This window comes from Pristiophorus japonicus, unplaced genomic scaffold (genome assembly GCF_044704955.1).
Source record: "Pristiophorus japonicus isolate sPriJap1 unplaced genomic scaffold, sPriJap1.hap1 HAP1_SCAFFOLD_92, whole genome shotgun sequence".
Lineage (NCBI taxonomy): Eukaryota > Metazoa > Chordata > Chondrichthyes > Pristiophoridae > Pristiophorus > Pristiophorus japonicus.
In genome coordinates this window covers 143,621-156,146 of record NW_027254846.1, presented here as the reverse complement: position 1 = coordinate 156,146, position 12,526 = coordinate 143,621, and the positions used below count along the sequence as shown (strand labels likewise).

Genomic DNA, 12,526 nt, shown 5'->3' with positions numbered 1-12,526 from the left:
ACACACTTCAGCTGGGTCTGGATCACTGGACCCTGAGACTGGTCCCTCACACACTGAGCCTAACATTCACACACACTTCAGCTTGGTCTGGATCACTAGACCCTGAGACTGGTCCCTCACACACTGAGCCTCACATTCACACACACTTCAGCTGGGTCTGGATCACTGGACCCTGAGACTGGTCCCTCACACACTGAGCCTCACATTCACACACACTTCAGCTGGGTCTGGATCACTGGACCCTGAGACTGGTCCTTCACACACTGAGCCTCACATTCAGACACACTTTTGCTGGGTCTGGATCACTGGACCCTGAGACTGGTCCCTACACACTGAGCCTCACATTCAACGCACTTCAGATGGGTCTGGTCACTGGACCCTGAGACTGGTCCCTCACACACTGATCCTCACATTCACACACACTTCAGCTGGGTCTGGATCACTGGACCCTGAGACTGGTCCCTCACAAACTGAGCCTCACATTCACACACACTTCAGCTGGGTCTGGATCACTGGACCCTGAGACTGCTCACTCACACACTGAGCCTCACATTCACACACACTTCAGCTGGGTCTGGATCACTGCACCCTGAGACTGGTCCCTCACACACTGAGCCTCACATTCACACACACTTCAGCTGGGTCTGGATCACTGGATCCTGAGACTGGTCCCTCACACACTGAGCCTCACATTCACACACACTTCAGCTGGGTCTGGATCACTGGACCCTGAGGCTGGTCCCTCACACACTGAGCCTCACATTCACACACACTTCAGCTGGGTCTGGATCACTGGACCCTGAGGCTGGTCCCTCACACACTGAGCCACACATTCACACACACTTCAGCTGGGTCTGGATCACTGGAACCTGACACTGGCCCCTCACACACTGAGCCTCACATTCACACACACTTCAGCTGGGTCTGGATCACTGGACCCTGAGACTGGTCCCTCACACACTGATCCTCACATTCACACACACTTCAGCTGGGTCTCGATCACTAGAGCATGTGGCTGTATCTCACACACTGAGCCTCACATTCACACACACTACAGCTGGGTCTGGATCACTGGACCCTGAGACTGGTCCCTCACACACTGAACCTCACATTCACACAAACTTCAGCTGGGTCTGGATCACTGGACCCTGAGGCTGGTCCCTCACACACTGAGCCTCACATTCACACACACTTCAGCTGGGTCTGGATCACTAGACCATGAGGCTGTCCCTCACACACTGAGCCTCACATTCACACACACTTCAGCTGGGTCTCGATCACTAGAGCATGTGGCTGTATCTCACACACTGAGCCTCACATTCACACACACTTCAGCTGGGTCTGGATCACTGGACCCTGAGATTGGTCCCTCACACACTGAACCTCACATTCACACACACTGCAGCTGGGTCTGGATCACTGGACCCTGAGACTGGTCCCTCACAAACTGAGCCTCAGTTTCACACACACTTCAGCTGGGTCTGGATCACTGGACCCTGAGACTGCTCACTCACACACTGAGCCTCACATTCAAACACACTTCAGCTGGGTCTGGATCACTGCACCCTGAGACTGGTCCCTCACACACTGAGCCTCACATTCACACACACTTCAGCTGGGTCTGGATCACTGGACCCTGAGGCTGGTCCCTCACACACTGAGCCTCACATTCACACACACTTCAGCTGGGTCTGGATCACTGGACCCTGAGGCTGGTCCCTCACACACTGAGCCACACATTCACACACACTTCAGCTGGGGCTGGATCACTGGACCCTGACACTGGCCCCTCACACACTGAGCCTCACATTCACACACACTTCAGCTGGGTCTGGATCACTGGACCCTGAGACTGGTCCCTCACACACTGATCCTCACATTCACACACACTTCAGCTGGGTCTGGATCACTAGACCATGAGCCTGTCCCTCACACACTGAGCCTCACATTCACACACACTTCAGCTGGGTCTCGATCACTAGAGCATGTGGCTGTATCTCACACACTGAGCCTCACATTCACACACACTACAGCTGGGTCTGATCACTGGACCCTGAGACTGGTCCCTCACACACTGAACCTCACATTCACACAAACTTCAGCTGGGTCTGGATCACTGGACCCTGAGGCTGGTCCCTCACACACTGAGCCTCACATTCACACAAACTTCAGCTGGGTCTGGATCACTGGACCCTGATACCTGATATGCAGCGAATGAGTTCGGACAATGGCTGGGTTTTCCTGCAGATAGTGAGCCTCAGTATGTTTTCGGTGAAGGAGAGCTTGATGAAAGCGACACTATTTTACTTTTCAAAAAGTTAGAATCACATTGCTGTCACAGTGCCCAATCGGACCTGCGGTCACAGATATCTGACAGCAGGCAATGGCCACCTGGGTCATTTCTTCCTGAGAAGAGTCTGCAGCTGTTCACACACCGTGCTACTGGTTCTCATTGCCAGTGGTGTTGTTACTCTGCAAACACCATTGTACAGAGACAGTGGGAAAGGGGACTCGCTGCTGGAAACACCACCGTTCACAGACACCAGGACAATGGACTCACGTCCACAATCAACATCACTTCAGTTCCAATAAATTCCACAGAGCCGCAGGTGATGGAGAAGCTGTTCGTGAACTGGAGAATGTAAACTTTCAAAGACAATACATGCTGATTGATATAATGATCTGTTTATTATTCTCCAGGATTTTCCACACTCAAAAACCAACACAGTTCTCATTCACTTCCTGATATTCTTCAGCTATTACATCGAAAGGTGTATTCTCCTTTTACACTCCCCTGGGATAACCCACGTGTTCTGATGTTCATCCGGCAATAAACATTCCATGGTCACAACATCCTAAACCTCAATGCTGGGACTTGTATCTCTTTGTGTCCAGGAGCATGATTTAATCCAATTAAACTGCCACTGCTGTTATAACCCACTGTCTACATAATGGTCTTCTACTTTGTTCACAGACACTTACATAGGAAACCGCAGGCCTTGTCAGATATTGCCCAGTGTTATGTCTGAAGAAGCCTCGGCCTGAGTTGTGGCCTGCTGAGGTTCAGGTAAAATATAACTCAGGATACGATGTGTGATGTAAGGCAGATCTAATGTTGGGAATTGCTCTGAACTTTTCTTTCCTGAACTAAATTAAATAATATTCTCAGAGGGTACTTCAACCCATTTTTCAGCTCATCTCTGAATTTAGTCTGGGTTACTGCATAAATACACGTGTTTGTACAGCAGCTCAAAAGCAGCAGCATGTAGCTGGTAAAGTCTGCAATAAGCATCGGGTCATTGAAACCTGTATGATAATAGTGGTTTGTAATTCGGTATAATAAGAAATATATCACATGCGCCATCCAGAGCAGTATGAAGTTACCGGATATAGCGAAGAGTAAGATGATGGATTTCCTTCGGTTCTCCATCTCCGGATCATTGTGATTCACATCATTTTTGCTGCCCCTCAGCCTCCTGCGGACTCTACTGGCCGCCAAAATGTATCCTACAGTCAGAGCATTGAGCAGCAGTATCAGGAATATTGGGAGCAGTGGGGTTAAACAGCGGTTAATCCAGCCAAATGTTACCCAAGCAGTTGCAGTGTAATACTCGGGTTTTGCAATACAGCCCCAGGGTACATGGTCGATTGTATAGTGGGGTTCATATATAAAGTACCAGGGGATGTTTTTTATACAGAACAGCAGGCACACGGTTCCTATAACCAGGGATGCAGTTTTCTCGGTGCAATATTTAGCCCTCAGCTTCTGGCAACAAATGGTAACAAAACGATCGAAAGTGAAAGCGATGGTTAACCAGACAGAAATATCGGTGACTGCACGAACCAGCGCTAGGAGGAAAGAACACACAGATGTGATGTGCAGGAAGGTAGTCTGGAAATAATAATCATTAATCCGATTCAGTATCACATCAGTGAAAATGACCAGTAGATCCGCCGCTGCCATGGTCACCAGGTAGCGAGTGATACATCTGGAGAGACCGCACTTTCCCCGGGACAGGATCACAATCGTCACCACATTAGCTGTAAAAGGGAAACACACAGGAACAGGAAATCAGCCGTCAGGTTACAGCAAGGGATACAGTTACACAGGATTTGGTGTGAAATGTACTTTACTGCAGGATCTGGGGACTGGAACTGAACTCTTTACCGCTGCTAGAATTGTCCAGCAGAACAGGATTTTAACATACAATTGCAATGTTAAATATCTGTGAGTGTGGGGTAAAAACGAGAAAGTAAACGACTTCACAAAGTGTACCGAAAATACTAATAGTCTCTGGAAATTTCCTCGGAGCTGTTACCCTTCTGCCACTGCAACTTCGTCGAAAGTGGGGTAGAAATCCACCGGAGATCCGAGTAAACTACTGGCCATTTAAATGTATGAATAAATGGACAGTGTGAGAATGAGTTATGGATAATTGCGAAAAGTAGCAGTTCAGTGACAGAGGAGGGAATGAACAGGAAACAAATTGAAAATCAGTCATGAATGGTCAATTCTAAATTGGGAGATGGTTGAGGAGCGGTGAGAATGAAGCCTGGCCGAAATGCAGTGAATGCTAAAGGGGAACAACCGAGGGTGAGACAAAGTGCGGGATTTGGGTCCGTGGGCAGGAAAGGGGAGCGGATACAAGGTGTGGGTACGGAATGGCTCAGAGTTCTCATGTTGTATTCGCAGACTGGAGGCTATGAGTAAAGACATTTGGACAAATTAGTCTCAAACACCATGATAATAGGGGAGTTGGTATGTTTGAATTCAACCAAGTTGCAACAGTTACGTTTATAATCCACGAGATGAACATTTAATCTGATCAACTGACTTCGTGGCCAGAAGTCGCAGATCTTTACATTGGTGCCTTGGAAAGTGCAACCCCCCATCTGGACAAACTCTAACAATAACCACAAGGGGGAGATGTTCAGATGTGATCATGAACAAACAACTTTATCTTGCGCCTTCTTCTGTGATCCTAGGAAAAATATACATTCAAAAGTTCACAATGGCACAAGGGCCATAATCTTCTCCTCGCTTTTGACGCCTCTAATAATGGAGCAAACTTCAGAGGGAGTTGTGGGTGGCGATCCCTAGACCGAAGCAAAGATACAGCACAAGTGACAATAGAGGCTGTAGTCCAGCCCAGGAGATACCTGCCGAGATTCAGCTTCAGAAAGGCTCCGTGGTAAGGTCTTAGCTCTGAATTGGCAGAATCCATCTTTAATATTAATCCGGCACATAGCAATATGGAGAATCTGTCTCTGGTGAGAAAGACTGGTGGAAAGTACATCCCAGCGGATGTGGGACATTATATGTACCTGAGCTTCCAGCACAATCTATCAACAATGTAAGATATGCTCAGAAGTGTTTGATTCGGATTCCTTTGGTGTGCAGGATAGTGTGACATATAGCAATTGTTCCAACTTGATATACGTAAAGAGCTCCAAGTGTTCATTTGTAAAAAAATAGAGACAGACAGAGAGCGAGAGAGAGACTACATATACAAAAGAAACATCGGCACTGAAAAGATATCCTGAACAAGATAAGGCGGCTAGTGTAGAAATAATTAACTGAATTCCCGTTCAACTGTGTTTAGACAATACAGTCTTAGCTGGAAATTAAATCACATGGGTATATAAGATTAATATAGTTAATTATGAGTGTGTGGTATGTGGGGTGGGTGGGTGGTTACCATGGATACAGAAGTATAATGGAAATCTACAGAGAAAAATTGACAAAGTAACTCTGAATCAAACACAAAAAATGGGCCGTCCTGTGCTATTTACAAGACGGAGGTGGGCCTTCTTGAACCGCTGCAGTCCGTGTGGTGACGGTGCTCCACAGAATTGTTAACTGGTGAGCTGCATGAAAGAATGGCGAAGATATGAGGAGAAAATATTTCAGACTGGGCTTTTCAAATGGCCAAATCTGTCAGTACTTTATGTATCTCACGTTTAGAGACTCATAAAAGTTGCTAAAATCATGTCCCCTGTTCAGTATTTGTCAAATCACTTAATTAATTCAACAATTGGAACATTATTACAACAACAATAATTTCTACTTATATAGCGCCTTTATAAAACTTCCCGAGGCGCTTCACAGGAGTGTTACAAGACATAACAAATAAATTTGGCACCGAACCACATAAGAATAAATTACGACAGATGACCAAAAGCTTGGTTAGAGGGACGTTATAAGCACTGTCTTCAAGGAAGAAAGGGAGGTATAGAGGCGGTGAGGATTTAAGGAGGCTGTTCCAGAGCTCAGGGCTCGGGCAACTGAAGGCACGGCCACCAATGGTTGATCAGTTAATTCAGGGATGCACAAGAGGGTAGAATTTGAGGAGCGCAGACATATTGGGGGGTTGCGATGCTAAAGCAGGTTACAGAGATAGCGAGGGACGAGGCCATGGAGGGATTTGTACACAGAAGGAGAATTTTGGAAACGAGGTATTGTTGAACCGGGATCAATGTAGCTTAGCGAGCACAGGTGGGATTTCATGCGAGATTGGACATGCACTGGCGAGTTTTGAGTGAGCTCAAGTTTACATAGGGTAGAATGTAGGAGGTGAGCCAGGAGTGAGTTGGAGCTGTACAAACTTGAGGTAATTAAGGCATGGGTGGAGGTTTCAGCAGCAGAGGAACTGAGGCAGGGGCGGAGACGGGCAATGTTATGGAGGTGGAAAAAGGTGGATTTAGTTATGCTGCAGATATATGGCCAGAAGATTATTTCCTGTTCTAATAGGATAGCTCGATTGCGAACTGTCTGGTTCAGTCACAGACAGAAGCACGGGAGAGGGATCGTGTCGTTGGTTAGTGAATACATTTTGTGGCGGGACCCACAGAAAATGTCATCGGTATTCCCAATATTTAATTGGACAACATTTCTGCTCAACAAGTACTGAATGTCGGACAAGCAGGCTGCCAATTTAGAGACATTCGAGGCCTCGCGAGAAGTGGGGGCGATGTAGAGCTAGGTATCAGCAGCCTACATGTGGAAACTGAAGCTGTGTATTCGGATGATGTTGGCAAGAGGCATCATATAGTATAGAACAGGAGTGGGCCAATGATAAATTCCCGGGGAACACGATATGCAACGATTTATCGTGAGAATAGAAGCGAATGCAAGTGATTTTCTGGCTATGATTAGGGAGATACGGATGGAACCAGGCGTGTACACTCCCACCCAGTTGGAGAGGCATTGGTGGAAAATGGAGTACTCAACCATATCAAAGGCTGGGACTGGTCGAGAATGATGAGGAGGGAAAGTTTATCTTTGTCAATGTCACAAAGGATGCCATTTGTGAGTTTGATAAGAGCAGTTTCGGTAGTGTGGCATGGTGGATACCAGACTGAAGGGATTTAAATATGGAGTTCCGGGAGGCGACAACATGTTCAAGGACTTTGGAGTGGAAATTAAGGTTGGAGACGGGGCGATAGCTTGCAAGCCCAGTGTGGTGAAGGGTTGTTTTTTAAGGAGAGGGGTGATGACGGTAGATTTGAAGGAGAGGAGAGGACCTGAGCTGAGCGGACCATTAACAATGTCAGCTAACACGGGAGCCAGAAAAGGAAGTTGGGTGGTCAGCAGCTGGGTGGGAATAGGGTCAAGTGAGCTGGAAGTGGGTCTCATGGATAAGATGAGCATGGAGAGTTCAAGAGGGGCAGATCAGGGAGAGACTAGAGAGAGATGCGACTTCATGGCTAGGGCAGGGTGGAAACTTAGGGGATGTTTGACCCGTTGGGCTAGAGGAAGGAAGAGAAGTGGCAGAGGCAGCTGATTGGGTGGTCTCAATCTTTGAGACAAATAATTCCATGAGCTACTCACACTTGTTGTTGGAGGTGAGTGTGGTGGAGACTGGGAAGAGGAGTTTAACAAGAAGGTTAACAGTCGAGAATAGTAGCCGGGGGTTATATTTCCATTGTAGAATGATGTTGGAATAGTGAGCAGTTTTAGCAGACACGAGTAGGGCCCGATAATACTTTATGTGGTCTAGCCAAATCTGGCGTAGAATGGTTAAATCAGTTGTTCGACACATCCGTACAAGTCTGCGGCCCTTGTACTTGAGTGATCGAGAATGAGGGCCGTACCAGAGAAAGGCCAGAGTGAGAGAGATTATTTGTTTTAATACGAAATAGGGCATCAAAGGTGATGCTGAGGGGATATTTGGGGAGATTGGTGGCTGCAGAAATGTCATTGTCAATTAATTCATTATCTCCTCGGTTTAAACAGAGTCACAGTTTAAATAGTGGTGATACCTGATTAACAAATATTCTAGTAACAAAATGATTTGACAATTATTCTTGTTTCTAATTGCAGCTGCTATATAATGACAGGACAAAAAGGGAAACAATGTCCTTCTCTCACTGAATCCAACCACCACTGTTGCCAGTTACAATTAAAATATCATTACTACTGTGTCTTAATGTTTCTATATTCCAAGCTCTCCATCCCTTCAGTCTCCGGTTCCACTGCCTGTGCAATGTCCCAAATATAATCATTACATGTGTGTATAACTGGCTGCAAATGTTTAAAAATGAAATTTGCAGCCACGGACCATAACTGTGCTTGGTGCACGAATTCAGCTCTGAGTAAATACATCACTACTGTGGTTTCAGGAATTGCTTGAAAACACAAGCGTATTTCCCAGAATTGGCGTGAAATAAAACACGTGTATTTTACACTCCAGCAAAGTTAATATGCGCTTTCACTGTTTGTCAGAAGATGGTTTCTACAACTTCGTAACATACTTTGTAATGTAACTAAATGTATATATATACTACAGCAAGATCCACAAATACAACATCTGGTTGGTAAAGTTGGCTAAGGTTTGCGTTATTCGGAAATACTGCCATGGGAATGCCATACGAATGTCAGATTGGATTTTCGACAGGGTATCAAACCCAAAAACTTCTGATTCAGATGGGAGCCCCGGCTGTTACATTTCAAGGCCAGGTAGATAAGTTAACCAGAGCATGCAAAGAGGAGAACATTAGCGAGGGGTTCCTGACGCTGCTAACGATTAACTGAAACAATTTCACACTCTAACGACATCCCACTGTGTGAATACTGGGCTCATTCTCACTTAGAACCGCATTGCTCCGAGACATTCCATGTAAAACAATGTTAGATTTTGAGTTGGAGAATCAAAAACATTGTAATATCAATAAACATCTCGCAAAGTTTGGAGGGAATGGAGGACAGATATTCTCGGAATTTCCGATAGTGACCCAAACCTGACAAATAATCACCTCAGGACCGACAGAGCAATGACCAGGCCCTCCAGGTAATACAGCGAGACACGGATTTATGCAATCTGTAACCTGTTAAAATAAGTGATGGAACCTCTATGGACTGCAGGATATCATCGGACATTTTTTCCTGTAGAACATTCAGATACACTGAAATTGGACCTGCGATTGCCGGAAATCTCATTGCAGAAATGATGACTCTGGTGCTTGACGTATAGGAACGCAGGATTAGATCATTCTGCCCCACAAGCCTTTTCCACCATTCCAGTAGACCATGGGTGATCGGCACCCTCACTCCAATTACCGTCTTGGTTCCATATCCCTTGATACCCTGACCTTAACAAATCTATCGATCAGAGTCTGTAAAATTACAACTGACCATTAATGGACAGAATTTTGTGAGAACGAGTGTTAGATTTCTCCTCGACTTTGTGTGAGAAAGTGTTTCGTGATTTCACTCCTAAATGGCCGAGCTCACCGTCATAGGAAACAGTCTCTGTGCCTACACTATCGAACACCTTTATCTATTTAAATAGCTCGGTTATATCACGTTTCGCCCTTCTAAACACAATGGAATACAAGGCAAGGTTATGTAACCTTTCCTCATATTTGAATACATTAAACCGTGGTATCAGTCTGGTTAACTTGCGCTGAAACCCCTCGAAGGCCAATCCATCTATCCTGCGATATGTTGCCCAAAACTGAACGTATATATTCCAAATGAGATCTGACCAAATCTCTGTAACGCGAGAACAGCACGTCCTCAGTTGTAAATATCTTCCCCCTTGTGATAAAAGCCAAAATTCGCTTAACATTTAACCCTATTCTGTGGTTCCTTCCGTGCAACCAACTATCGATCCAAGTCGTAAGATTACAGCTAATTACGTGGGTTCCCATTTTTACGAATAATAACTGAAAAACATTATCAAATCAGGGACTTAACTGACAATGTAATACAATTTGAGACGATGGGAACAGACATTCCAATGCACCGAGTACTGATCATATTTATTGTTAAAATTACCGCAGCTGACACAAGATTGAATGGAAATAACAATTTGGCGCTTTTGCTTCACAAACTAAGCACGTTACCGGGAACACCAATTACCACGCCGAGAACTGGAACACGGCAAATGATAATACAATAAATCAAACTGTACTGATCTCTGAGAAATGATCGGGACTCTTGGTGCGGCACTTGTTACAACGGACCATGTGAGCTGATATAGTGAGAGATACTCTTAGTAATACAGGGGCGAAACTTGCAGTAGGAGCATTAGGCTGCGTTGATCCTGAGATTTGTGAGAGTCAGCGGGACAGTGAGACAACTCACTTCAATCTGTTCTCATTCAGTAACCTCTTCAAACAGTCTCTGCAGAGCGTTAAAAACAACAGCCGTAATATTGGACTTTAATGCTGATCATGTTTCGTCAAACACAAACATGCAACGCAATTTATTAGTACAGGGTGCTGGGAACTCAGGAGGCAGGATGTGAGATTTCAGTTTCCCAACTGAAGTGGGAAAGTTAGTCAGTGGTACAATGGGTGATACAACACACTGGTTCGATACCCTGGGCTCTGCCACATAACCTGTAAATGTGAGTTAGAGGAATGTTACACAGACACAGATTACAGGGCGATATGACAGATGTGTTTAAAATTATTGACAGGATGGAAGAAGATAGATAGAAGCAGACTGATTCCAGTAGATGTGTGTTGCAGAACGAGGCGCTGTAGAAAGAAGATGAAATAGAAGACAATGGAACAGAGAGAAGAGAGAGCAGGAGAAGCTTTTTTATACAGGGATTGGGGAGGAGGTGGAGTTCAGTCACATGGATAGAGGTTGAGGCAGAAACTGTCAGAATTCAAAGTAGATTGGGTCCGTGGCTGGAGGGAGAGGCGAGAAAGGGATATGGAGACCGGGTGGGTAAATGTGACTAGAAATTCCTCTATCTCTCAGTATCTGAAGCGAAATTAAAGTGAATGTGTGTGGATCACCGAGCGGACAGACTTACTGAGGGGACAGTCGATGTTATATCACCCTGCAAGCGTTTGGTCTGAACAATAAATGTGTGCGATTAGTATAAAGGGACCATGACCCGGCATGGAGACGGTGCTTTGGTTAAAATGCAGGTATTGAATCTAAAACGGGTTTTTAAATGTGGACAAACCCAGGACAGCTGCATAGAGCGCCGCTGACTTGTTTCAATCGCTCTCTCACAGCACGGATTCCCGGTCTGACCTGTACCGCTGCAGGAATGGATGTGACAGAAACCAGCTGCCTCCCACCGGCTGAAGGCAGAACAATCTCCGCCGGGAGGGTGAAGGCGAGTCTGAGAACAGGCTGGTCACCGGTCAGTGGAGAAGATGAGGGAGAGAGTCTGTGTTCCTGCATGGAGCACAATCCCACTCTCGGCATGGATTCTGATCACCAGGAATAATATCCGGCACTTTGCTGGAACCAGACCGAGAACAGCGGGTAGATTCTGATTAACGGGACTGAACAAATCCCGGTCCTGACTGTCCGAATTCCCAGGTATATGTCCATGATCGGCTGTCAGTGTCTATCTCCACAGCGGGAGTCAATGGAGCATTTTACAACACGCTGAATGTTCAGTAAAATATAATCTGTCAGATATTACCGAGTGTTACGGGAAAGGAGAGCAGGCACGGAAAAATGGGATTAAAATAATCCATTGAATCACTCATTGCACGATTCTCAGATAAAACGGGCCCAGTTTGAAAGACATTACATGGGGGAAATAATCTGAAGCTTTTATGGGGGTTAAAGAAAATTAGAAAGGCACCAAATGATCAGTCACTTAAAAAGGTAGAGCGGGAAATACAGTCACTGACTCTCAGCCTGTTAATTGAATTGAGAAGAATAGTTTAAAAATATAATTACTGAAATAAGATCAGGAATAAAGTTAATCCCAACTTTATTCACGACGTTAGTAACGGAATATAAGCACTTACCGCGGATTCCCACGGCAGCTATAATCGGATAGTAAAGCATTCCTGCCTGTACAACTGGTGGTAACCAGGAAAATGGATAGGCGACGGTCGGAACTCTCATTCTGTCCGAGAAGTGATGATGACTCTTGGCACTGAACACAGGGCTCCAACTGACTGTGAGATGAGAGCTGAAGAGAAAAACGTAATTATAATTGCGGGAGATTTCCCGTGGGACCATGAAAGATCAGGAGCATTGATATTACTTCCAGTCATTTGGCAGCGCGTCAACACCCTGCACAGTAATGTTTGTGCTGCA

At 45.6% G+C, this 12,526-nt stretch overlaps 1 protein-coding gene across 1 annotated transcript; it reads right to left on the bottom strand.

The window, feature by feature from the left end:
- Nucleotides 1-3,109: 3,109 nt before the first annotated feature.
- LOC139257854 (probable G-protein coupled receptor 139) lies at nt 3,110-12,271 on the bottom strand. The gene is made up of 2 exons (XM_070874651.1): nt 12,232-12,271; nt 3,110-4,041 (listed from the first exon to the last, which is right to left on the bottom strand). The coding sequence occupies exons 1-2, from the start codon at nt 12,269-12,271 to the stop codon at nt 3,110-3,112; spliced, it is 972 nt and encodes a 323-aa protein (XP_070730752.1).
- Between the last annotated feature and the right edge of the window lie 255 nt (nt 12,272-12,526).